Raw genomic sequence first — 27,368 nt, 5'->3', positions numbered from 1 at the left:
CCCAACATTGCTTAGATATAACTGTAGATTAGAAAGGCTAAATGGCAAATCAAATCCTTTCAGTACACCAAGATAGTGAAACAATCACATGACAGTGTTAATGCACCATAATCCATTCTTTCTAATCCATTTTCATTTTACAAGTATTTTATCTTGAGTCTCTTAAGTCTTTGTCTATTGCTCTAAGCCCTGTATAAGAACACTCCAATCAGTCTGCAACTGATAATAGGCCTGTAGTACCCTTGATGCACTTATTATCTTCCTCTAAAGCTGGTCAGCGCTAAGAAAACATTCTAAGCTTTTCTCGCACTTCTGCATAAAAAATATGACAAGTTTGTCTTGCCACATTAGCCAGATATTTTTCTGATGAAAAAAGATTACTATAATACACATGGTGTTGCACAATAACCAAACAACAGCCAGCGAAATAGGGCACAACAGCCAGCAAAAGAGGGCACAACACCCAGCAATAGAGGGCACAACACTCAGCAATAGAGGGCACAACACCCAGCAATAGAGGGCACAACACCCAGCAATAGAGGGCACAACACCCAGCAATAGAGGGCACAACACCCAGCAATAGAGGGCACAACACCCAGCAATAGAGGGCACAACACCCAGCAATAAAGGGCACAACACCCAGCAATAGAGGGTACAACACCCAGCAATAGAGGGCACAACACCCAGCAATAGAGGGCACAACATCCAGCAATAGAGGGCACAACATCCAGCAATAGAGGGCACAACACCCAGCAATAGAGGGCACAACACCCAGCAATAGAGGGCACAACACCCAGCAATAGAGGGCACAACATCCAGCAATAGAGGGCACAACACTCAGCAATAAAGGGCACAACACCCAGCAATAGAGGACACAACACCCAGCAATAGAGGGCACAACACCCAGCAATAGAGGGCACAACACCCAGCAATAGAGGGCACAACACCCAGCAATAAAGGGCACAACAGTCAGCGAAATAGGGCAAATGAAGCTTTACTAAGCGCTAGAAGTTTGCTGAAAGACTAATGTTTCACTCGATCACAACATTGATAAGAAGATATCTGCAAATGTGGTAATGTTAGCAATCAGGTACCCTTAGCGCAATAATATTTTCTGACCTAAAAATGAGCTTGCACAAACTGCCACACTGATTAATTTTAACCAAGTGCAGAAAGGGGTGTTATTAAGAAACACTAGGACCTTAAATACGTGCTTAAGCTTCCAGGTACTCGATGAGAAACCCGAGCCAATGCAAATATAGGTTCATTGAAGTAAAAAAAGTTTAGGTAAATATATCCAATTTATTCTAAAGGTTTACATCTGCTTTAACATAAGGAGAGTTGGAAAATACTTTGGATCAGTTATCTAAATGCTATAATTGGACTCAATTCATGGGATAGGAAAATGCACTGTCAATGAAAGTGACTATAAGTTTGTACACAATTTACCAAATTATTTTTTTACTACCAGATCTCACTCAGGTGCCTGAAATGTTAAAATATTGTTAAAATATATAATGCTAAACTGAAATTTTATTATTGTATTGTCACGGGGCTGATATGTTGTTATGCGATATAACCAATCAAGGTATAAAAGATACTACATTTATTTTTTGTTGACATTTGTGTTCAACCAAATATTAACTCATTTTTACATTTGCCGTTTTGTTTTTATTGACCATTAAATTCATGACACAACTTATTTAGACCACATTATAGATTTAATATTAATTTAATTACTGCAAAGGATATTCAACTTTGACCTTAATCATGCAGGCTTACTAGCCCATTCTATGATTACAAGGCCAGCTGAATTTCGCAAAATGCTTAGTAATGACTCACTTATAATAATATTGTTTAATCTAAATAAAAAGTGACTCCCAGGAGAAGTGAACAATAGTAGAAGACAAAGGAAATGGTGTTTGGATGACAAAATGCTAACAATATTGAAATACTGCATGAAGTCTATGATTTTACTTTCAGTGTGATGAAACTATGAGGTCAGATGTGTTGTATCCTATAGTCGTTGTCACCCAGTTGATAGCGTTAGTAGCTCCCAATCATAACTTCAAAGCCAAAACTGATATTGTTGATGGAGAGTTTGGAACTCTTTACAATGTGACTGTAAACAACAACACGAGCTATGACATTGAGTTCCTCCATCCCCATACTGAGGTGAGAAGTTCACTCTGTTTGGACAAGCCTGAGGATGCCCATCAGCAAGGGTTCATCATGCATCTGCTGATGATTTTAGATTATTCTTTGTGGAACTAAATATGGTTTTGTTTGTTTAAGCGTCTTTTGCTTTGAAAATATTTAGTTTCATCAATATATAATCGTATGACACGCTGCTTTTAAAACCAGCATTTTTCTTCTTGGGAAAACATGTTACGGATCAATTTTAATTGTTTTAATATTTCTATGTACAGTCATACCTCGACATATGAGTGCCCCAATGTACAAGATAATCGAGATACGAGCAAATTTTGAACACATTTCTGTCTTGACATACAAGAGATATTTGAGATATGAGCCAGTTCCCGATGGCCACTAAATGCCAAGTATGTGAGAGGCCGTTTACGAGAACAGCATCGCCAAGTCTGATATCGAATCAGTTTAAAAACTTTCTTACAAAGGTTGTGTAAAATTTATAGTGAAAGTGAGTCAAAAGGTGCCAAGCCAGAGTCAGATAATAAAAATTACGACAAATATAAAGTTGGTAAAATATTAGAGCTTAGCTTTATGTGTGTGTTTAATAAGCTAAATTCATTTAAGTTAAGTTAACTTCAAAGTTTATGTTATGTAGCATCACAAAAGTCTAGTGTGCCAAACAGGTTGCTGTCAAATTTCTCTCACGCCGCCATTGGCCACTACGACTGTCTGGAAAGCAAGAACTCTGTGCAATACTGTACATAGAAATGTTACATATTATCACAGACCATAACCGCTAAATATGTATTTGGTACTTTTTCAGCATAGATAGTGAATGAGAACAATTAAAAACACGTTTCTCCATCGTAATATCATGTTTTAGGTAATTTTTTCATAGTATGGGAACAGATTAACTTGCAGTTAGTTATTTTATATAGGAAATATTGCATTGAGATACCGAAAAATTGATATACGAACTCTGTCCCAGAACGCATTAAACTCATATGTCGAGGTATGATTGTAGTAATTCATTGGCATATAGCAATTTATTATAGCGGGGCTACAGGCTCTTTGCAATTTTAAAGCTACAATTGAATGATTCAGTTTGTCAGTGTTGTATTCATAGTCAGTATGAGTTTGTCAGTGTTGTATTCATAGTTGGTACGGGTTTGTGTTTTAAACTTAGACTATAACTTAACTATAAGTTTGTAACTGCCTAACTTGTAACAGTAACTTCCTTGGTTTCTGGTGAAACGTAAACGTGACTTCTAACTAGCTAAGGGCAATTAAGTTATTTAGCATAGTGAAACAATATGATCATTTTTAAAATAGAAGTCATACTCTGTTTTTCAGAATTCTGTAGTTCGACTAACAACATCTGTTGTTGAAGATGAAGCCGATGTTGAAAACCCACTTCAAATTGTGGTGCGGCAACAATTGATAGTTCAGTCTTGGAACTTACCTCTAGTAATGAACCACAGGTAATGGAGCCTTATGATACTCTGTAGAGAGTGTTATTCTTGGAACTTACCTCTAGTAATGACCCACAGGTAATGGAGCCTCATGATACTCTGTAGAGAGTGTTAGTCTTAGAACTTACCTCTAGTAATGAACCACAGGTAATGGAGCCTTATGATACTCTGTAGAAAGTGTTAGTCTTAGAACTTACCTCTATTGACAGCAACAGTACGGTTTTGAGTTTAGGCTGCCATATCGATTGTTTAACAAAATCTGAAAGAGTGATTTTACAACTAGCTGAGCAAGAAGTTTTATGTAACAATATTTTTATATCTATGTTATTATCGGACCTTGATGACATTTAGATAGCTAGTCAAGGTATTCTTTTGCGTGTCACAGTGTGTCAAGCACTTCTCCGTAGAGGTAGTCCATTTTAGCCCTCTAGTAGTGTTTCCAATTTCATTTTTGTTATGAACAAGCTGACAAAGGATTGTTAACAGATACTCAATATGCTTGAATGCATCCGTTATAGTACATGTATTTACTAATCATTTCTTGTTAGTAACCCCTACTTTCACTGCATGTATCTCTCATTTCAGGTTGTGACATAAACATTTTCAGCTGCCGAGATAACCACAAGTATACCTAGATCTGTACACCATAAATTTTGGCTAAATATGTAAATGTGAATTTTACTCACATGATTTTCAGCACTGTAATTAAACGCAGCTGGCAGTCAGCAACTGGCAGTCAGCAGCTGGCTAGAGTGTCTTGTTCTCATTGGTCTATCAGTTCTATACTTAACAACTGCTTTATATAACGTATGAAGAGATGTTTATTGAATTAAGAAACAGACACATCAACATCAAATTCTCAGATTTTGTAACCCGAGTTCCCAGAGATACCCAGCGGCTTTTCATGCAGGGAAAATGATCTGTCTAACAACTGTAGCAATACAAACTAGTAGAGAATCATATTGCAGGAGACCTACAAAGAAGGGAGAGAAAACACCAAGGTGATATAATTTGAAACGTTTAGCATGATCGTCTGCTCTATCTCACCCATTTTCCACTCTTCCATCTGTAATCGAAAATTCTATGGGGAAAAGCTGGTCAATCTATGCTTATGCATATGAATCAATCTTCCTACCGATGCTTATGACTATCCATAAGCATTACTGTTCTCTATTGGTCTTTGGGGTCGATTCCTGCATGAATAGACAACATAGGTAGGCTGTAGGTAGGGTCATGTGAGTCCTTTAGGTAGTCATGCTAGTGACTATGACTCAGTGTCACTAGGTGGTCATGCTAGTGACTGTGGCTCAGTGTCTTTAGGTAGTCATACTAGTGACTGTGACTCAGTGTCTCTAGGTAGTCATACTAGTGACTGTGATTCAGTGTCTTTAGGTAGTCATGCTAGTGACTGTGACTCCGTGTCTCTAGGTTGTCATGCTAGTGACTGTTACTCTAACTCATTAGGTAAAATCTTGCTAGCACCTCGGTAGATACATGCTTATCAGTAACTGAGGTGCTGAGTTGGTAGGTAAACTCCTACTAGTGACTTTGACTCAAGAAGTTTATTGCCAAATAACAACAACGTTCAAACACAAAGTGCAGTACAGTGGAACCTCGGTTTTCGAATGACTCGCAGTTCGAACAAATCGGAGTCCGAACAAAAAATTCGAGAAATTCTTGCTTCGTAGTTCGAACAAAAATCGGAGTTCAAACGCCGGTACGACGTGTGAGTGCGTACGTGAGGGTGGGATGCTGAGCGGCGTATGGGTGTAGATCGCTCTCTCTGTGACCAACTGTTGTCGCATTGTCCGAGATTAAACAAATGTGTAGCAAATGGGCCGAGTTACAGAATTTCGTCGAACTCCACCACCCCGATAAAGCTGCAGCCACCAGAGTCATCAACGACACTATCATGAACCACTTCCGAAAAGTGCTAAAAAGAAGGCAGAAGCAAGTGTCATTGGATAGATATTTTAAGAGAAAAGAACATCCTATCCTGTAGCCGAGTAAAAAATCCTATTCATAATTGTTTTCCTTCTCCTTTTTTTTATTTTTACACGTTCATGTTAGCGTAATCTTTCGTATGGAAGATTACGACAACGCGAACGTACGAAAAGCCTGGGTTACATTTATGTTTATGTTATTTGTGTCTTTGCCATTTTGCTTAACATTTTCTGAGATATACATTGCTTTTTATGTGTTGGTCAGCATTTTAATGTGCAATTTCATGCATAAAATAATGTATGAAATACTAAAAAGGTAAATATTCAGGGTGTTGGAACGGATTAAAACTTATATATATTAATTCTAATGGGAAAACCTGTTTCGGATCTCAAAGAACTCGGTTTTCGACCAACCTTCTGGAACGGATTGTGTTCGAGAACCGAGGTTCCACTGTACTTGATAAAAGTAGATCAGTTCTTGTTGACTGCGAGCATTCACTCACTAGTCAGACTTAGATTCATCAATGTTGCTTTACTTGTAGGACCATGTTCAACAGCGTGAGCAAAACACTCTGCTCTGCGGGACAAGAAGTAAACAGTACACTTCCTGTTACTGTTGAAGTAACAACATTTTCTGTTGCCGATGTCGAAATGCATATCCTTGCCGAAGTTTTGCTCAACTTTACTGTCAGGTATGAAACAAAACCATAAGTAGAGTAGTGCAATCCAGTTGAGTGCATGACAAGTTGAAAGAAAGTCATTTGATTGTGAGTTGTGTTTCCTCGCTATTCTCAAGTATCCATCGTTTTTTGACGTCATCAACTCGTTCACGAAAAAGCCGCCATGTTTGTAGAAAACGATCGTTATTCTTTTATTTAATAGTACTTTTTGGTGTTGTTTTGATGCTATAATAAAAAAATTGCAAACAAAAGCATCGTTTTCAAAAATTCATTGCAAAAGCTTCGTGTTTTTAATGATAAAATTGTCTATAAAGATGGCCGACAACGATAAAATGAGGTCACGAAAAAAAACGAAAAATAGCTTGTCTCATCCTTTTGTAATATTCAGTCACAACTCTGCACAACTTCTCAGAGTCACTAGGAACTTTGTCTGTTGCAGCATTGGGCCCCACTACAACATCTTTGTGACTCCTTCCTCACCAGCTTATTATGAATATCGATTTGATAAAGAAAATTTGATGCCTGTCACCTTATATATCAACTCTCCACAGAATTACTATTGCTCAAAGGTGTCCGTTCAGCCAGCTGAGGTGAGGCAATCACTTAGCAGTAATGTATCCTGATCTGTCCAGAGGCACGGAAATTGGAATGTTGAAGTCTCAACATAACTACTAAAAATTTTAAAGGATAAAGCAAGGGTTGTTATATATCGTCAGTATATAGTGCTAAATCTGGTATAACACTTGTGATATTATCTGGTATCTGTTTCGTTGAGTCTGAAATAACTGTGTCTAACAAAAAACACTTTTCGCTAGTATAAAAACATGCACTGTGAAGTATTGATTGAAATTCTTAAAGGTTTACTTGCAACAAAATTTACATTGCCGGTATTTGGTATTAAAAGGTTCACCATGTCTTACTCTGCTGTGTTGTAGGTGCAAAATATGTGGAAATGTGATTACAAGCTCTTGAAAGCTCAAAAACGAACAGTTAATCGCAGCCATCACAAAAACGCCATAGGTTGGAATCTCTTTATTTGGTTGACGTACTCCTACCAATTTGGTTATTGTTTTGACACGTGATGTTATCTCGTGAAATTAAAGACCGATAAAAACCTCAATTTCAGACATCTCGTTGCACTAGCTAATGACAAATACTTCAGGTTCTACCGGAAAGCCCGTATCATGTATAAATGCTCACTACTTTACAGTATCGTTTCAGCCTGGTCTAATCATCTAGTCGTAATCTGATCATGTGACGCATACTTTCTGCCAAGTCGCGCGAACGGTTTCTGCAGAATTTTTCGACTATCGCAGGTGGCCAACAGGCTATTCATGTTTATCAGAAGATGACATGCACTCCTTAGAGCTAAGGTTAAAAGATTAAACGAATTTTTACGGTAGATTTTGAGATTTTAGTGCTCAAAGTAACCGCATTACAATGATGACAAAACAGACGCGTAAGGACAATCGACATGGCTTTATTAAATGCATGAAATACATTTGTGAGAATATTTTGACGAATGAGGTTCTATGAAAGTGTAAACAGAAGCCATCTTGTTCAGCTACGTCCCATTTGAGCCGTTTCGGAAATGGATTCCAATTTACAGCGTTTTCGTGATGGCTGCGATTAACTGTTCGTTTTTGAGAGCTTGTAATCCCATTTCCACATATTTTGCACCTACAACACAGCAGAGTAAGACATGGTGAATCTGTTGGTACCAAATAACTGTAATGTGAATTTTGTTGCAAGTTAACTTTTAACTTGTGTGGCCCGATTATGTATTCATGAAGTATTGCGTCTAAGTCTATGAAAACCAATGTGTACTTTGTAGACAAATGCAAATCGGAATATACTGTAAAACGTTAGTTCTTGTTGCTGCTATTGTTCTTCTTCTGGTTGTTTTTGTTCTCATTCATCTTTTTATTCCTGTTGATCTTGCAGTTATTGTTGTTGTCGTCGCTAGAAATCTTGACCCAAATGCGGTTTCAAATATTCATGCAAAGCTGACAGGTAAAAGTAACATGATACATTATTTGTTGGAGAAGAATATCAAATGATAAAGGAGGCAAACCAGTACATAGTAATCTAAAATATTTTGCTGTGTTCTGTAAAATGATGTGCATATGTTGAGTTCCCAGCTGAAAAGGTAGAGTCGAACCTCCGCATACAAAGTTATTTTGTTCTGATATTTACTTCATATGTTGAAACTGTTGTCTGTTAGAGCCGATCTTCTCATAAGGTTACATAGCATTTTGTTTAGTTCATTCTAGAACCCCTGAACAAATGAAAATCTATTCATTAAATTAATTACAAACCTAAACTAATTGCAAAAATTAAATTGGTGAAGTCATAATCAGTAAAATATGTTTTTTTGTTGTTACTTAATGTGACAGACACCTGAACAGAAGTGTACGCTCGGCAAGGCATAATTTCAGAGGTAGAGTGATTAATAGAGATATTCGACATAACATGATCTAGCTTACACTATATATACTGTCAGTTTGAATTTATATACTTTTTATTATTGATTTTATTATTTACAGATGTTTTGTTTTTGGAATGTTGGAATTATTGGAAATTGAATTGCATGTTGATACAAATCTTATGTTATATCTGACTGCCCATGCCTGCTCCTACAACTTGTACTAGTTAAGAAGAAGAGCAGCAGTAGCTAGGCATTATTATTATAGACCAGTAGGAAGGATATACCTGCTGGACTGACACTTCTAGTTTCACACATTCAACACTCTCCATATGCATTGTTCTTATTTATTATTGCACGTGTTTAACTTTTTATTGTGATTAGTAATAATCAAAAATGGATATTTTTCATAACACGCCAAAAAAAAATGGAAAGACAAAAATCAGGAATTATTGAGTGAGTTGAATAAAAATGTTTTAAAAGTTGGTAATTTAATATTATTGTGGAGGCTGGATAGTTAATTGTAGGATAAAGTAACAGAAAGTTCATAAACTGAAACATATGATGGTGGATGTAGTGTGTTGGTGTCATAGAATAAAAAATGATATTTGTCATATTAGTGGCAGGATAAATATTCTGGGCATAGTCTTCACAGGATTTTGAAACCAGTAACGCCTGGATCAAAATTGAGGCATGTGCAGATGCTGATGTAAATGAATCCATTGTATGCAACTGGAAGTGCATAACCACGTGCGAGTGTGTTTTGGCAACACACACACTCACCACACGCACGCAACACGCACGCATACAAAGAGATATTGCTCTGCCAAGCCAGACTATGTAAAGTATCTTTACTTAGTATGTTGTGTTGAGAGTTGCTGGAGATGTGGGAGCAGCCTTGACTGATGACACTGTACGCTGCTGTATTTATTTACTTATTATTAAAGTGCCCGGTGGAGGATATTGGAGAGGTGACCTCTGACAAAGTTATCTCACAGACATTCCTGAAGAGTGCTGCCGTTACAATAAATTACATGGTAAGTTCATGTCTTCCTTTCTCCTCTTCTACGCAGCATTTTTATTCCTTCATAACTCTCACTTAGTGTTGTTATTATTTTATTACACTATTTGATAAGAATAAGCATATTTATATTATGTTCCTGTTTTATTTACAGCTTAGTTATGACGCTGTTTTCATTATATTCACCGTCGCCCCTTCCGATATATCTTGCGCTGGTATTGCCAGAATTCTTCCAATTGGAGGTGAGCTTATATATGTTGCGCATTCACATTCTTTTTATAAATGGTGTTATTTCATAAATAATTTTTGTATAAGCCGTAGGGAAGCATGCCACGGTTATCCTTGCTGGCGCATTTTTCTTTCATTGATACTTGGGACAGCTGACTAACTACTGTTCACTCTCTGTTTTCGTGTTTTACCAAATTAATTTTTTATAGGATGTACTTACATACCGTATTTTTCAGACTATTAGCCGCTACTTTTTTTTGATGATTTGAGCCATGCGGCTTATATAAGGGTGCGGCTAATCTGTGGCTTTTTCTTTCACCGCTAGGGCGCATTAACGGGAATCTCCAATTAGTGCGCTTCTAGCGGTGAAAGAAAATGCGAAACAATGCCTCACAGTACTGTTCCCGTTAGGCACTAAATTAAAAAGCGTCGAATAATACGAAACTGCTGTTCGGCACTGTTCTGCTTTAAACGGCAAAGTTGCTGCCGCGTTAAAAAGCACAGTCCTGAGTTCTGCGGCCTATACAAAGGTGCGGCTTATGTATTGTTTTATTATCGTTTTTTGGAAAATAAAACAGATGCGGCTTATATAGGAGTGCGGTTTATAGTCCGAAAAGTATGGTATGTGGTAATTCCTAATATTTGATAAAGGCGCATATAAATTGTCATAGCTTTTGAACTACACAGACTAGAAAAATCTTTTGATACCAAATTTATTTGCATACAATTTTATCATAAATTATTACATAATTTACATAATATTATTACGGCTTGCGGCATTATTAGTACTGCTAAAAATGAAATAATCACTCTCAGTAGTACTATCTATATATATATTTCTCAAAGTCCGTCTGTCTGTCACTCCGGCTAAAGCTATTATTAGAACAGCGAGAGCTGGACAATGCTGACCTAACGTCATGGAGTAGTCATTAGAAGCCTAGCCTTATTAACTAGCTTAGTGGAATTTTCCATTGGCAATATGCCAGGCTAATACATGTATGTAGCTTGAAAGGTACAGTTGTTTGACAAAGTTTTAAAACCTATACAGTTGTTTTTTTTCTCTTAATTTATTTCAACTACACAAAACACTTCTCTCATGATATGTAGTTTGAAAGTAAGAATGGGAAATGTTGTTATATGTTAAATACAAATCAATTTTCTGTCCAAAGACTTTTTTATTACCCGGGCAACGCCGGGTGGTACAGCTAGTCTATATATATTTCTCAAAGTATGTCTGTCGTCTGTCTGTCATTCCGGCTATAGCTATTAGAATAGCTGTAGCTGGACAACAATGCTGACGCAATATCATGGCCTACCACCATTAGAAGCCTAGCGCCTATTAACTAGCTTACTGGAATTACTAGCTTAGAATTTGTAAGCTCACTAGCTTACCTAGTTTATAAGCTGATTTTTAACACCCGGGCAATGCCAGGAGGCACAGCTAGTTGTTCAATAAAAATCATTTTGTTGATAAAATTCCATTGATTTGCAGTTAGTGAAACCTCCATAGCTGTAATGCATCTGACGCGACTGCTTAATGCTGAGAAGAAATTGCTATAAAAAAAGTTCTCGCAAAGTGAAACTACACTCAGGATGGGCTGTGAGCAAAGTGAAACTACACTCAGGATGGGCTGTAAACAAAGTGAAACTGCACTCAGGATGGGCTGTCAACATATTTATTAGTAACTCAACGCATGCGGATATTTGTCTCTTGTTTTGTACGAAGCTTACTAAAACCCCACTACTCTGCTTTTGGTTGTACGCGAACAGTTTGCCAAGCCGTACTACACGGCTCGTGGTAGCGAGAGAATTAAAATATTCGAACTCCCCTGTACCATTATTACGAATGAATCGTTATAACTTAGTCCCGCAACTAACTCCCCAGACATGACAGCAGTGCATGCATAAGTGTAAAATGGGCCCTGAGAAGCTAATAAACCAGCAAACTAGCTAACCAAAGATTCTTACAAAGCTTCAAGCGCTTTGTTCTACAATTTGAGACTCCACTCTACCTGCGGCATACTTCTTCATCACGGCGAATTTCTTGTATATTTATATATTAGCTGACAGGTGGAGTTGTCCAATCACAATGCATGTTAGTTATGCGAGTTGATCATCATGAGCTCACGAACATATTCTCAGACCAGTATAGGCTGTAGCAGGTAACACAGCGCGTAACGTTTGTTGTAGAGCCAAAATTAAAGGAAGTCGAGTTCTGGATTGAAGCACATGTTGAAGGTATGCCCATATCTAAACTATCTATAGTTGAGTATATAAATGCAATATATTTCTTAAGACATTTTTGGTGACATGATGTTACTAATACAGTCAGCATCTATACTTATGGTATCATGATGTTACTATTACAGTCAGCATCTACACTTATGGTGTCATGATGTTACTAATACAGACAGTATCCACACTTATGGTGTCATGATGTTACTATTACAGACAGTATCTATACTTATGGTATCATGATGTTACTAATACAGACAGTATCTACACTTAAGGTGTCATGATGTTACTAATACAGACAGTATCTACACTTATGGTGTCATGATGTTACTATTACAGTCAGCATCTACAGTTATGGTGTCACGATGTTACTATTACCGACAGTATCTATACTTATGGTGTCATGATGTTACTATTACAGACAGCATCTACACTTATGCTGTCATGATGTTACTAATACAGTCAGCATCTACACTTATGGTGTCATGATGTGACTATTACAGTCAGCATCTACACTTCTGGTGTCATGATGTTACTATTACAGACAGCATCTACACTTATGGTGTCATGATGTTACTTTTGCAGGCAGCGTCTATACTTATGCGATTCTTGCGGCTCTTGGATATTCATTTTTCTTCTACTTGTCTGCTGCACTTGTTGGGCTATTTATGCATTTACGGTATGTACAATACTTCCCAAATGCTACAAACTATGCGCAGTGTAACTTCTAAATATGAACTATTTTTCTTAAAAGAAATACATAATCCGAGATGACCTTTTAGCAAAATGTTGGTAGACCTATGAGAGAATGTCAGTATTAGGAGAATTTCTAGACGCTTCCACAATTGTGGTGACACTGATCAGGGCAACACAATTTTGGTCTCTCAATGTATAAAGACATTGATGCAGGCAAAACTTATATTTTTTATGTATAGTTATTATAGCTTTGATATATGCGTAAATAATTAGCCTTCATAATAACTCCCTAACTGCTAGTTCTAATGACCACTTGTTACTAGTTGTCATAGAAAGAACCTGTGACCTCGTGGTTTAGAATGCCTCACTGGCAACCAACCAGTTGGGGTTCAATTACCAGGAAAGGTCGCTGGTGGTGCCCAGAATGACATCTGAACTCCAGTTGTTGGGGCTCCATTGCCACTGGGCTCAGACATGTTACATAATAGTCACCGGACTAGTTGAGATATCGCATCTCATGTGTAGTTAATGTAAGGCAATACGGACTGGAGAGTGTAGGGGCAACATCTGTGCTTCAATTAATTTGGAATGACTTTGTCAGAAAGTGAATGAGGTATCTATCAGTCATCACGGTATATCATATATCAGATTCTCTTTTTTATAACAATATGTTGTCAGTTTACCTGCTGTGTGAGATTAACATTATATTGTCAAACATAGTTTGGAAAGTTACCTTATAATTATTCCACATAATTTCTGTAGTCCGTTGAATTATAGCTCGGAAAGCCATTGAAAGCTGTAGGTATTTTAGTTTATGATGGTTTATATGCATTGACTTTTATTTGTTGGGTATAATTATCTTTATAGTTTCTTTTGTATATAGTCTCTACCTGTACCTAAATAGTTTTCTGACATTGCTGTATCAATGTCCTTTATTAACACTAGTACTCTGGCAGTCTAAAGTGTGCCGTGAGAGATCATCAGGTGTGCTAATAAACTACAGAGCATAAGTATGTGCACAGTAATTCTAACATTGTGGAAGGTGAATGATTGGTGCAGGTGGTAGTGTGATGGGCAGCAAAACTGACCGTCGCAGGTTCGACACCAGTGTGATGTAATATTTTTCTCTAACCGTAGCTTTCGATGGACGGACACGACTCTTATTATAACAAAGATTATTTATTTAAAGTAATTTTTCACCAAATTAAAAATGGTTGGGAAGACAGGGAGGGTGATATACGGGGATCTCATTTTTATTCGATAGTTTGTCTTTTGACTAATAGGGAACCTATGTTTTATCTTTTGCCCCGCCGAACGTTTGCATTAGTTCATTTGGGAGTTTAGCATTACCAAACTGCCCTTTTCCTGAATTTTCTTCTATGACAGTCGCTAGTTAGTTAAAGCACATAAATTACATAATTTTTTTATTATATATTTCAATACAACAGAGTCTTGGCTTTCGAATGAGCCTATATTCAATACACAAAGAATAATAGAACTGTGAAAAACGGGGTGTCAAAAGTACATCCTGCAAAAAAAACACTTGGTTCAGGTACTCAAAATGTGGCGTCATAAATCTCATTTAGCCTTAGGTCGTCGATCCCTTTCGCTGCCATTGAGGCTGCGTTTTTCTGTGCCATTCGGTGCTGTTAAACCCGGAGAGCGCTAATAATAAACTAAGATTCTAGATAATCAACAATGCCCGCGAGCTATCGTACTAACGCCCGACCAATACAAACACATGTTCTGGGTTAATTAATTATGCTTTAATAAATGTACTGTCGTTGATAAAAGTAGTGAAATCACATCGATTAAATTATGACCTGCGGTTTCGTGGCTCTAGGACTAAATGTCAATCGCACTTTCGCGAGATCACGCAATGCTTGAAATTAATTAGTCTCAGTCATCACCCTTAACATCGCATTAAAAATAAAGAGCTAGTGCATAATATCATCGGAAAATATAGTATGGTTCTTGGAGTCTGAGGTACTTATAGAAATAATATGTACATGGAGAACTAATGACACTGATTCCTTTGTCATCTTCATTCGTTCTCTGGAGTTGTCCTACCTTCGCCTGCCATTAGCGTCATTATCGTCACTTTCGTAGTTGATAAATAAGCAATAAGAGCACACAACAACGAATATGAGAATTGTGACATCACAATTTTCGAGACTATGCCAGTAAACTTTTTCGCGGTAGAGCTCTGGGGAAATCCTATAAACACCAACCAATGTCTGTCTCACTATGGCAAACAATAGCTCATTCGAAAGCCAAGACTCTGATGTATTGAAATATACAATAAAAAAATTATGTAATTTATGTGCTTTAATAGTCATATCATACTTGACCTTTGCTCTCCACTGCTTCACTTTCCGAATCATCAATTCTTTACATGCTGTTTGTGTATGTTACAGGGCAAAGAGAAGAAATCAGCAGACTGAAACATGTACGTTCACATTTATCTGTTTTTGGTTATATATAATTTACTTTTTGATTATTTAATTTGGTTTTTAGATATGCTCTGTGAAACCTTCAATTACATATAGCATTCCAAGATGCTTAATTTAATGCCATAGAGCAAGCCGGTATTTTTTGGGGCGGCTGGACGACTGAGCCGCCCCAAATTTTTGGTAATTTTCGGCGGCTGACTACTAAGAATTGCAGTCTAAGCTACTTCACTTGGAATTTCAAGCAACTAATTTACTAGCAACTAGCATTCTATATTGTCTCCGTGAGATCTCGCAAAATGAGTGATCTTGTGAGACTTTGTTAACACATGGGAACTGAACTTTATTGCTTATAGTGGGGGTGTGAAGAAGACCCCCAAACATACATTTTCCTTATCATATAAAACTTAATCAACGTAGAATTAATACATCAATGAGCACTATGGGGCAGGCTCGTTTAAATAATCTTCTAATATTACACATATATAAAGATGTTGAAATAGATACAGAATCAGTTGTGAAAGATTTCTGCCATGGACGCATTGACAGAACAAGAGCTATTGCAATAAAGTAGTAGCTCTTTTTCTGTCAATGTCCCTTACAGAAATCTATCGTGTCATGAGTTTTATACCGTTCGTTGAATAAAGAAAAAGTTTTGCCTACCATGAACCATAAACAATATATTTATGTAGATTTTGATGCTTACAATTGATTGCATTTATGCATACTTTGAGGGTTGTTGATGCTTAAAAGGTCCAGAGCTTCAGGGCCCCGAACCCTGTTGGGGGCTTACACCACCCCCAAACCCCCAAGTGTTCATAGCTAGTCGCCTAACATTTGCCAGCCAACTTGCAACTAGGGAATACAGGCCTGCCATAGAGTGGACAGATTGGAAGATTTCTATATATAGAACTAGACGATTTTTATGACTAAAAATTCTTATGGCAGCTGCCACAAGAAATTTTAGTCGTAAAAAACGTCTAGATTTAATATACAAATGCACTCCAACTTATGAATGAGATACGTTTCAAACAGTCTTTCGTTAAGCGAATTTGTTCCTAAGTTGTCTCAGACTACAACTTGTGTATTGGCGCATGGGCTAAAAGTGAATTATTAGTTTATTATTATCAAAGCGTAAACGTTTTGCTCTGCTAAAAATTGTTTGGATGCTAATATCGACTAGTGCAGAAAAAGAGTTGAGGTCAGCAGGCACTTTGAAAAGTATTGAACGGTCAGAAAAAGATAAAACGGTTCCATATAAAAGCAACAACCAGAAAGCCACCTGCCGAGCAAAGGATCCAAATATTTTTGTTTCAAAATTGTTAATTTTCGTTTCTCTAAGTATTGTAATTATGGTATGTTTATGTCACTTGTTCTTGAGTATATATTAGTAGACTTTGATAGATTATTGTATAACTTGTAAGCTTGCAGATTTATAGCATATCATTTGATAGAATGATTGCAGTTATATAAACTCTGCTCACAGTGGATCGATGCTCATAACTCCTCTTCTGTTGCACCATAGACCTATTAACTATACAGTATACATATTAGCTATAAAGTATAGGTAATAGGTCTATGTATGCACTTAAAGGGCCTGTTTGGTAGCCAACTGTAGCAAACATCAATGACTGCAATGAGCTTTAATGCAACATTGTTAAATATAGTCATAAAAGGTTATAGAGTAGCGCCTGTATGCACAACACCGTTTGTATCTACAGTTGTTCGTAAGTAGGATAGTGTCTGTACTCAACTCTTAGAGTTTAGAGTTCACTTTTTTAACTTAATTAATTTGAAACGACACACATCATAAAACCTTTATTTGAACGCCAAAGTACTCCATTCTTCAACCCTTTTTTTATAGTGGCGCTTTATTAAAGGTGGCGTTCAAATAAAGGGTGGCGTTGTATTTTTCAAACATCTCGTCAGGATGTGTAGAAGATAAATTTTATCTCTTTCACGGGCGAATCAACTGTCGCCTATAGGCAGCACTCTCCTTTGGGTGGCGCAACATTAACCCTTTTGGAGGCAAGAAATTTGCTAACTTACCTCCAACTTGTCATGGATTTTTTAAATAAATATGCACGAAGAAGCTGATATGTGTCTTTACCATTTGATATTTATTGCTTGCAATTCAACTACAATGATCTTATGGCCTGAATTGCCATTTGTTGGAGCTTTCAAGTCTTTTATTTTAAATTTTGAGGTATATTGTCATTTTATAGCTATATTTAACAAGGTTGCATCAAAACTCATTGCACTCATCGATATGTTTGTAACAGTTTGCAGCCAAAACTGGATTTTTATGTGCAATAGAACAGGAGTTACGAGCGTCGATCCATTATAAGCTCAGTTCAGATAACCGCAATCATGCTATCAAATAATATGCTATAAATATGCAAATTTGTAAGTCTCATAATAATAATAATCTATTAAATGCTACAAGTAGATCTTCGAGAACAAGTGGCATAAACAAACCATATTTATAATACATTCAGAAACAAATATTAACATTTTTAAATCAAAATTATTACCATCGTTTGCTTAGCCAGTTGCGTTCTGATTGTTGCCTTCATTCGAAGCCGTTTCATATTCTTTAGGCGGTTCAATACCTTCCACAGTGTCTTTTGACCTCAACTCCTCTCCTGCACAGCTGAGGTAGCCGATATTAGCGTCCAAACATTTTTTAACAGAGCAAAACTTTTTATGTGTTGCCATTTTGAATAGAAACTTCAATAAATTAAGTTCAATAGCTCGAATAAAAAGAAACTGTGTAATCACAGTAGCCTCCAAACGGTAGCCTGAAAATACGCAGTATCACATTTTCCGTCATAAATGTGAAAGCTTTTTCTAACATACATCTAAGTATCAAGACCGAATTAAAAAATGAACTAACTAATAGCCTGATACAGTTACATGTACTAACTATTTCTATGGTGTTGCAATCAAAGTTTCCAATGAAAAACTCAGACTTGCAGTTGGAAAATAGACTCGGATACAAAAGGAAACAAACGAATTAATTGTTATTGATGTAATCGAGTCAAGTTAATCAAGTTAAAAAAGAGAATATAAACTCCGAATTATATATATTGTTAGTTGTATATATTTACTTTATATATAATATAGTTACTTTTTAAGGGAAATACTTGGATCAGTTAACTCAAGTTTATTTAGTAATGGAGTGAGATACTTGAATCACAGAACTTTTTGTTCCCATTGGTTTAGGCAAGCAATCAAATCATTGGTTAAACTAGCGGTTGTTAACCTAAATTCAATCTCAAGTTTAATCTTAAGTTTAATCTAACTTTTGTTTATTGCAACACTGTGATCTTAATGCACTGTCCAATTTGAATATGAAAAAGAGTCATATTTATTTTTTTTGTCAGAGAATGAACAGTTAAGCTCATATGAAACTGGTGAAGTTCAGTACGTCCAACAAGGTTAATAACCACTGGGTTAGACTCACATTCTATTTTGGTGATTTAGAGACTATAGTAGTAATAGGATGGAGTAGTTAGTATTATAATTAAATAAATACACATGTAAATTTAAATAATAACAAATAATTATACTATTATTTTTAAAAAAGCAAATAACAGGTTGGTCTTGTCTCATCATTCTTCTCTAGCACTGGAGCAGTCATGCTAAGTGGTTCAAAGACCTGATTCAAAGTTATTATTTTTTTAGTTGATTCCTTAAATGATGATGGAGCAGATGAGATTGGCGTGGTCTCTGTGCGATCTGGTCCCATGGCTGTCATTAATCGCTCAGACGAGGATGATGACCAGAATAACAGCGAAGACCTTTCTGAAATAGACACATTACAGGACGCTGAGGAGAATAAAGATGTTTATAGATTGAAGGTGGTTTTCACAGTTAATAACAACTTGCTGGCCGTTGTCATATGAGAAGACAAGAGAGAATATAAATGGATATACATTTAGACAGCTCTTCTTTAGTTATAACACGTTCTTAGTTACCACACAAACGAAATGAATAACATACAACGATGTTCTGTCAGTTTACAGTTTTTAGTTAAAATGCCATGATCTATTACTTGAGGATTGCCTGAGTTCTTTTAACACGATGCGTATTAATTGTAAGACCATCTACAGGTAGCTACATGTAGCTATACATTGTTATTTATCTTTAGAACATTTGTTGAACTCAGTATATGGTTTTTATCTGTCTGATATGCTCTGTTTTACAGTCCAACCTCAAGTTGGCAGATATGTGCAAGAAGTCCAACTCTAAACTTCGGAAGAAATACGCTTTATATAAATGGTATGCATCAATGTGTGCATTTCTCTCAACCTTTCCGTCCAGCTTTTTCATGTCTTGACCTGTTTTAAATAGGTCATTACCTTACAAAATGCAACAAGTATATGTTGCTATAACTTTTGTTTTACTTTTTTTACTTTATTGGAAATGGCTTTGAGGAATGTGTTTTCTTTTATTCTTAGTTGATCTATTGTCCTAATACCATATTTACTGCTATGGTTATCTCTTTTACAGGAATATAGCTATTGTCTCTATCTTCTACGGACTTCCAGTAATCCAGTTGGTGCTGACTTATCAGCAGGTCAGCATTCCCTTCCTTTGTATACACTTATTTGATTGTCAGCCAAATTTATATTTGTATATTTAAATTTGTATTTAAATATAGTTTTAAATATATTGTATATATAATGTATTTAAATATATATTTAAATTTGTATTGATTTTGCTTTGCAGATGTTTGCAAAGCAAAAGAGCACAATGATTTTCACTGTATTCATATAATCTGGCATATCACGAAGCCTAAAACGCATTCTGGTTAGTTTCTTTGTAGACCTGATGCGCCATCCACAAAGTTATTAATGGATGACCAGTATACATTATCAAGCTAATGCAATAGATGCTCCTACAATTTAAATAATCCTTTCAAGAATGTTTATGTTATAGGGATTCTATATTATACGAACTGTAAAATACATGTTAATTGCCTAATCCGTTCCGAGATAGCCTCAAACTAGGAACAAACTGGTCAAATAGGTAAAAACTAAACATAGCCTTTTGAGTTAATAATTGTACAGTAACTGTGGTATTGTTGACTGTACAGTAACTGTGGTATTACTGACTGTACAGTAACTGGTATTATTGATTGTACAGTAACTGTGGTATTATTGACTGTACAGTTACTGTGGTATTATTGATTGTACAGTAACTGGTATTATTGACTGTACAGTAACTGTGGTATTATTGACTGTACAGTAACTGTGGTATTAATGACTGCACAGTAACTGTGGTATTGTTGGCTGTACAGTAACTGTGGTTTTACTGACTGTACAGTAACTGGTATTATTGATTGTACAGTAACTGTGGTATTGTTGACTGTACAGTAACTGTGGTATTACTGACTGTACAGTAACTGGTATTATTGATTGTACAGTAACTGTGGTATTATTGACTGTACAGTAACTGTGGTATTATTGATTGTACAGTAACTGTGGTATTATTAATTGTACAGTAACTGTGGTATTATTGATTGTACAGTAACTGTGGTATTATTGACTGTACAGTAACTGTGGTATTGTTGGTTTGTATCGATCACTGTTGAGATACTTGAAAGCAAAGAAATGAATGATTCTATTAATGAAAAGCTAAAAGCTATATTTTTATCACTCATTAAAGCATTTTGATACTTATGCTTTTTCTAGCTATAAAGCTAATAAATTGCTATGTAAATGAAATCATATTCTGTACTCATCAGTCTAATCTCAAGTTACGAATAAACTACTATTCATGAACTATAAACTGTTACTCAAACATTGGAAGAACTCAGTATTTCAAACCTTAGAAATAACCACATTATAAACTTCAAGTTATTGAGAAACATAACAACCACGTCTCTCTTTTATTATTTTCGCTTGTTTTAGGTTACAGTTAATTGTACATTTAAGTTTAGGGGAGTGCATGCCTTCAATGTCAATTTAATTCGATTTTTTTACTTTTTTTTCTAAACAGCAAAGTCGATGCTGCTAAAAACAGGAACAAATATTGTATATGTCTAACGTTAAGTAAAACAAAAATTTATTTTTACTATATTAAGAGCGGTGTCTGTCTGTGCGTTTGTCCGGAGCCAGGGTTAGAGGTCAGGATAAAATGTTGCTTTCAAAGAGACTCCAACTTGTGACATTCAGCATGGTAAACATACACCTGCACCAATCGACTCTCTTTAGGTGTTGAACCGTTGTGCTGCTACTTATTCTCTGTGCTGTATCGGCACACCTGATGATTTCTTATTACACACTGAGTTGCCCGGGTTTTAATATATATAATAGAAACACCCCTATGCGTTGTTTTCTCTCCCAAGTGCGGCTAAAGAGAAAATGATATTTTTAATGCTAACTATGGGACTCTCGTTATAAAAATCGAATTAGAGAACTTGCACCAACTTGACGCTTTATGGTTCTACTTGACGCTTCTATGGAAATTCTTACTTTATATAAAGCAAAAACTTTGCATAAGTTCTTCACATGAACTGGAAGTTACGCAAAAGAAAGTGTACATTATAAGAGTGTCTACTGTTCTCTGACTGCCTAAGAATTTTTTTTGGGTTTCAGCTACTCCAACCCACATTATTTTGTCTTGTAGTATTTGAATTCTTCGGGTGATGAAGACATTTGCTACTACAACTTCCAATGTGCAAGAAAGTTGGGCCCGTTTTATGCCTTCAACAACGTATTTAGCAACATTTCTTATGTACTTCTTGGCATCTTGTTCAATCTGATTGTCTACCTTCGGCAAGTTCTTTTAGTTTTCTTGTATGATTACGTATTATATTTTATGTATGGTCGACCCTATCTTTCTGGAAATAATAACTGAATTTTGCATTATAGAAAGAGGCAGCATTATAAGCTGCCTAAAGCCCAGCGAGAGGCTTATGGAATACCACAATTTTATGGCCTGCCCTATGCCATGGGCTGGGCTTTAGGGATGGAGGGTATCATGAGTGCATGCTATCACGTTTGTCCGAGCAGCAACAACTTCCAGTTTGGTGAGTCATAAAGCCAATGCACTAGCGGCTACCTTGTTACTTATTTTATGCTGCTTAGAAGCGCTGCTGGCTGTAACAGTTCATATTTTTCATGGATTTCATCACCATTCTGCTTCCTTTGGCATCAGTGTTAAGGCTGGTTCAAACTATATCGCCGTATTTTGGTGTTGATGACACGATACTTCGGTGATCGTCGATGATAACCATGTTCACACTATCACAAACCCATCTGCGTTTGCATCAGGAAATACTTCGTGACATTTATCTTTTTAATTTTTCGCGAAGAAACGTCTTTGTTTTTGCATGTGGGAATCAAAAACTAGTCCCGCAGCGACTATCATGAACGGATTTGAATAAATCCACGATCACGAATTACCATCGCCGAAATGGTCCACATTTGAAAGGCGGTCGTCGGTGCTCGCCGACACATCGGGAAAGTTTGACAGCTGCAAACTTTCCTGACGTGTCTGCGTTGCTTCGTCGATGCCAACAATTCACGGTTCACATAATCGACGATGAACGCCGAAAAGGAAACGCTGACAAATGGCGATATAGTGTGAACTGGCCTTTAGGGACAGCTTGTTGATGTTTGAATAATTGATTGTTCATTGCTCGCATCTCGGGCTCATTGTTAACCGTATTGTTAATTCGGTTAACAATGAGCCCACCTGTTCCAAGTTAAGAAGTTATGGACCAGAAACAACCAGCTTACTTACGATAGTTCTGTTCGTAATTAATAATGGGAGGAGACTAGAATAAAGAAATAAATAATTTCATTGGCCAATACACAAGCATTACTTAAAATATCTGTTCCAAATAGGCCATGTGAGGTAAACATCAGCATGCATGACCATACTGCGCAGTACAGTTATATCATCGCAACAACCCTTGCATAATATCAGTACCCTGAAACATTGATTTCTGTGGTCACCCTTTAACTCAGCCATTAGGTACCATCTACTGAATATCAGCCCTCTGACATATATGTCTGTGTAGTGGCAATCTTAATCCAGGCATTAGATATGGCTGAGATTGTTTAGACTGATGGCTGAGAGGCTAGTTATTGTAAAACATGTTAAGATGTTTTCTGGTTGGTGTATCTTGAAATCAGCTACAAAAAAGTTATTTATCCACCAAACTCAAAGACCGTTTGAAACGCTCAATTTAGCAGATGTAAGGAGAATAATGCGTGCCTTCTTATGGTATATATTAAAACAATTCCCCAAATTATTTCACTATGAAACACTATTGTCAACTAGTCTGACTTCACCAACTTAGTATTTAATAGATTAATAAAATTTAGTTTAGTTTAATTATTGGCACCAATTTCTTCAAAGGTTTCAATGGCTGCTGACTTCTAACAGTTTTGGAATTATTTTCTCTATTTTTTTTAACGCTCAGGATTGCGATTAGAGGTATCGTGCTTAACAACTTGAGTGTCCATATGAATATGAGATGGGTATGTTTGTAGCCTGTAGACTAGTATCTGCTTGGTTATCGACACCTGTTGACACCCGTCGAGACTGTTTGTTTGTACTAGAGTGCCAGATGTTATTGCAGATTACTACAGCATGAACAATAGATATGTTGATGTATTTGTCTGTCATTCTGGCTTGTTTGATAATAATTACAGACACAGCTTTCATGTATGTTCTTGGTGCAATGATTACGATAAGGCTGTTTCAATCGAGACACCCAGACATCACTTCCAAAGCCGAGTTTGCATTCCTTTTTCTTGGAGGAGTGATCCTGGTGACTGTTCTAGGAGTGGTGAGTTGAGATCATTAACAGCCCTTTTGACCAAGATATTTGGTACAGTTTTGTTCACTGTTTTTCACTTCAATTTCACAGTGTTCCCTCGTTTATTGCAGTTGATGGGGGACCGGTGCCCCCTAAGATAAGTGAAAATCTGCAAAGTAGCGTCACCCCTAAACTGATGTATATTTATATATTAGTCACAAGAATTTTCCTATTTTTCCTTAAGTTCATTAGACAATTATGAGGGTCAAGGGTGTTCTAGAGGGTTGATGAACGGTGTCACAAGCGCTTTGCACTTTTACACTTCACAAAACATAACAGGAAAACAACGAACCATGATAACCGCTATCACAGTGATGTTTGCAGAGTGGTCCCAGTATTAATCCCAGTGGGCCAGAGTATTTATGTGTTTTAGTTTTTTTGTTTTAATTTTCAATTTTTTAATAAATATTTATTACACCACGAAGTCTTAAATCCGCGAAATCTGAACTGTGAAGTAGCGAGGTACCTCTGTAGATGCAATAGGTCATGTTTTAAAATTTTTTGTGTGAATTCGTTACTTCTTTCAATTACGCAATCACTCCTAACTCTCCCATTTACTCTTATACTTCTTTGTAGTTGTTCAACACTCTTGCTGTCTGGATTCCTTTCTTCTTCCTTCACATTCTGGTCATACTTTACCTGACCTTGAAGATTTATTATGCTGGTAACCTCAAACTTGGTAAGTTGTCTCGCAACTGTGTCAAGCCTGACAGGTGTTGTATTTCCTGTATTCTTCGTGATAAAACGTGTGACTAGTGGTGTGGCGTTTGATAATTTGTTTATTATTTCCGTGTTTGTTTATTAAGCAATCTCAGAAAGTCTTATGAGCTTTTTTATTTCTGATCTCCTTTGATTCACTTAAATGAATGTTATGTTCCCACCGGTTTTTTATAGATGCAAGAATTTCTGTTTTTAATAAATGATTTGTTTGCAAATAGAGTAGTTGGCATTTGTAGATAGCCATCAATAACAATGTTTATTTTATTTTGTTTGCAATAAAAAGTGAAACATTTTGTAACGTCTACAGTATATAGAGAAAAATATTTATTTTGTTACAAATTTAGAGATTTTTTTCTGCGTGCCAGTTAAAGTTTTGTAGGTAATACATGATTCAAGATGTACTGAATGAATCGAAATTGCCATAGCAATGTAAGTAAATAGTGCATTCCTTCCAAATAAAACAATAATACTTGGTAAATTCGTAACAAAGTAATTGTTTTCTTGCATAATGTGAGCAAATCTCATATTTTGTTACATATAATATCTGTGATAGCAAATTTAAGTTGCTGCTATAATCATAATTTAAGAGATTTTGTTTTGCAGTTTGTTGTGAGCAGGCAACTCCAGTTTTTTAATCATTTAGTTTGATACTGAGTCGTGAGGTCTGTAACGATATTTGGAGCACTGCTACGACAATACTTATGCGTTACTAATGAAAATGTAAACATACCTCCTCCCTCCTTCTGTAGTAACTGTTTTACATGAAACCCCATTGACCTGTTACCGACATCTCATCTGAGCCAGCAAAGAGTATGGCAACTGATCTACTAGATGCTGTTTGCAACTGTTTGCTTCTATATTTCTCATTGTTTCAATTGTTTCAGATGGAAGCATAATTCAATCTCTGAGGCATTACTATGTGAGTGAGTGTGGAAAGTGTAACCCGCCCACATTCAAGGTTTGTAATAAAATACTTCGGGAAATGTCTATTTAGGAAAGTTGCAGTCATCTCACCACTGATAACTCAGGCGGTAAAATGCTCAACGCTCTAGCAAACTTTGTCAGCTTTTTCACCGCATGACCACCAAATCTAGCACAGACTTCACTGAGTCTACCACCACCCCACCACAGATGCCTGCCTTTTAGTCTAACTATTCGTGATTGGGCACAGAAAGACATTGCTGGATTACCTTTCTAATTGCCACCACAGTTGAGGAGTGACCTCAGAGTGCGTAGATTGACCAATCGAATAAAGCTCCCAGATTAATCGGTGTCATGATTTGTGAATAACCGCTCATCTAAAATGATTTACCTGCCTTGAAGGTCTCCTAGATACAATTACAGAAGTTTCTCTCTGTTGCAGATGAGATTCGGACTGCTAGCCGCAATTAATCTAATAAACCTTGGAGTGTAAGTAACTGAGAGCTTATTCGGTTTGTAGAAGTTTCATTATTTACACTACTGAATCAAAGAGCCAATAGGAATGAAAAGCCATCATTACGCATGCTTTTGGCACTGTCCATGCTTTTGGTGCTGTCAATAATCTTCTTGACACATTATAAAACGTTATGAATTTATGTTATCGCTTATGTTATGTTAACGTTATAAACGTTATGTTTCTATGACGGTGTGTTCAATGAAATTACTGAGTGCGCAAATTGGAATATCGAGATATACATAGGCGCATCCCCTACGTCCTTCTACATTTTGTAATGCATTTACCTATATATATTGAAAAAACATAAATGAATAAGCCACTTCATTAGGATATTCTATCAATTCTAGCTTGTCACAATGTCACATTTGTAGCAGGTGACTGCTGTGTCTTGTAGAGCTTTGTATGGTGTAATAAAACGACCTTCGGATTTTGCAACATTTATGTTGGCTGTGATTGTTGTCAATATGATGTTCTACTGCTTTCTCTATATCTGCCTGAAGGTAAGCATGAGCATAAGAGCTGCATTTCACATTCACCCAATTTTAATTGTTACTGAAACATATTTTGTTTTGAAACAAATGAACTAAAAACCACATCATGGCTTTTAGTAGTATCCTCTTTATGTTAAAAAAATGAAGTTCGTAAAACTTCCAACATATGATTAGTGCAAGTACATTTTAAAATGTATGAAATCTTTGGAAACATTTCTCTTTCAAAAAGCTAAAGTATACCTAGGCATGACAGTGTGGCGAAAAGGCGTACATTAAAAATGGAAGGACATCAATCTCTAGAGACTGCGCAAAATTTTTTATTGAAATTAAATCACGTGAATTTGCCAACATTTAGCTATAAATTAAACTAACTCTATATGTATAATTCTGGGTGAGTTTGTGGCAATCTGAACAGTCAACATTTCATTAATTCTGGATAATAAAGTTCTCAAGTTGACTCAGCTAAAACACCAAGAATTCTGACAGAAACACATTGGAGTGTGTAATCACAATCACGTTATGTGACATACTTTGAAGTTACCTTTCCTTATATGATATTAGCCTCGGTTCTGATACACG

General features: G+C 36.3%; 1 protein-coding gene across 6 annotated transcripts in view; it reads left to right on the top strand.

Annotated features, from left to right (window-relative positions):
* LOC137385879 (SID1 transmembrane family member 1-like) overlaps positions 1-27,368 on the top strand; it is a 43,806-nt gene that overhangs the window by 14,837 nt on the left and 1,601 nt on the right. For 2 of the 6 annotated variants that reach the window (XM_068072460.1, XM_068072461.1), the window contains exons 2-21: positions 1,984-2,175; positions 3,505-3,632; positions 4,592-4,624; positions 6,109-6,258; positions 6,686-6,836; positions 9,619-9,708; positions 9,847-9,934; positions 12,111-12,158; positions 12,741-12,834; positions 15,269-15,300; positions 18,989-19,164; positions 19,512-19,585; positions 19,817-19,883; positions 21,938-22,086; positions 22,183-22,340; positions 23,974-24,110; positions 24,717-24,819; positions 25,745-25,818; positions 26,224-26,270; positions 26,693-26,798. In XM_068072460.1, coding sequence (XP_067928561.1) covers positions 1,996-2,175; positions 3,505-3,632; positions 4,592-4,624; positions 6,109-6,258; positions 6,686-6,836; positions 9,619-9,708; positions 9,847-9,934; positions 12,111-12,158; positions 12,741-12,834; positions 15,269-15,300; positions 18,989-19,164; positions 19,512-19,585; positions 19,817-19,883; positions 21,938-22,086; positions 22,183-22,340; positions 23,974-24,110; positions 24,717-24,819; positions 25,745-25,818; positions 26,224-26,270; positions 26,693-26,798 — 2,085 coding nt within the window. In that variant the 5' untranslated portion in view covers positions 1,984-1,995. Of the gene's footprint in view, positions 1-1,983; positions 2,176-3,504; positions 3,633-3,749; positions 3,771-4,591; positions 4,625-6,108; positions 6,259-6,685; positions 6,837-9,618; positions 9,709-9,846; positions 9,935-12,110; positions 12,159-12,740; positions 12,835-15,268; positions 15,301-18,988; positions 19,165-19,511; positions 19,586-19,816; positions 19,884-21,937; positions 22,091-22,182; positions 22,341-23,973; positions 24,111-24,716; positions 24,820-25,744; positions 25,819-26,223; positions 26,271-26,692; positions 26,799-27,368 lie in introns of those variants that run through there. The other 4 variants (XM_068072462.1, XM_068072463.1, XM_068072464.1 and 1 more) reach the window with 4 other exon arrangements.

This window comes from Watersipora subatra, chromosome 1 (assembly GCF_963576615.1).
Source record: "Watersipora subatra chromosome 1, tzWatSuba1.1, whole genome shotgun sequence".
NCBI lineage: Eukaryota > Metazoa > Bryozoa > Gymnolaemata > Cheilostomatida > Watersiporidae > Watersipora > Watersipora subatra.
This window is presented reverse-complemented; position numbering and strand designations above follow the sequence as displayed.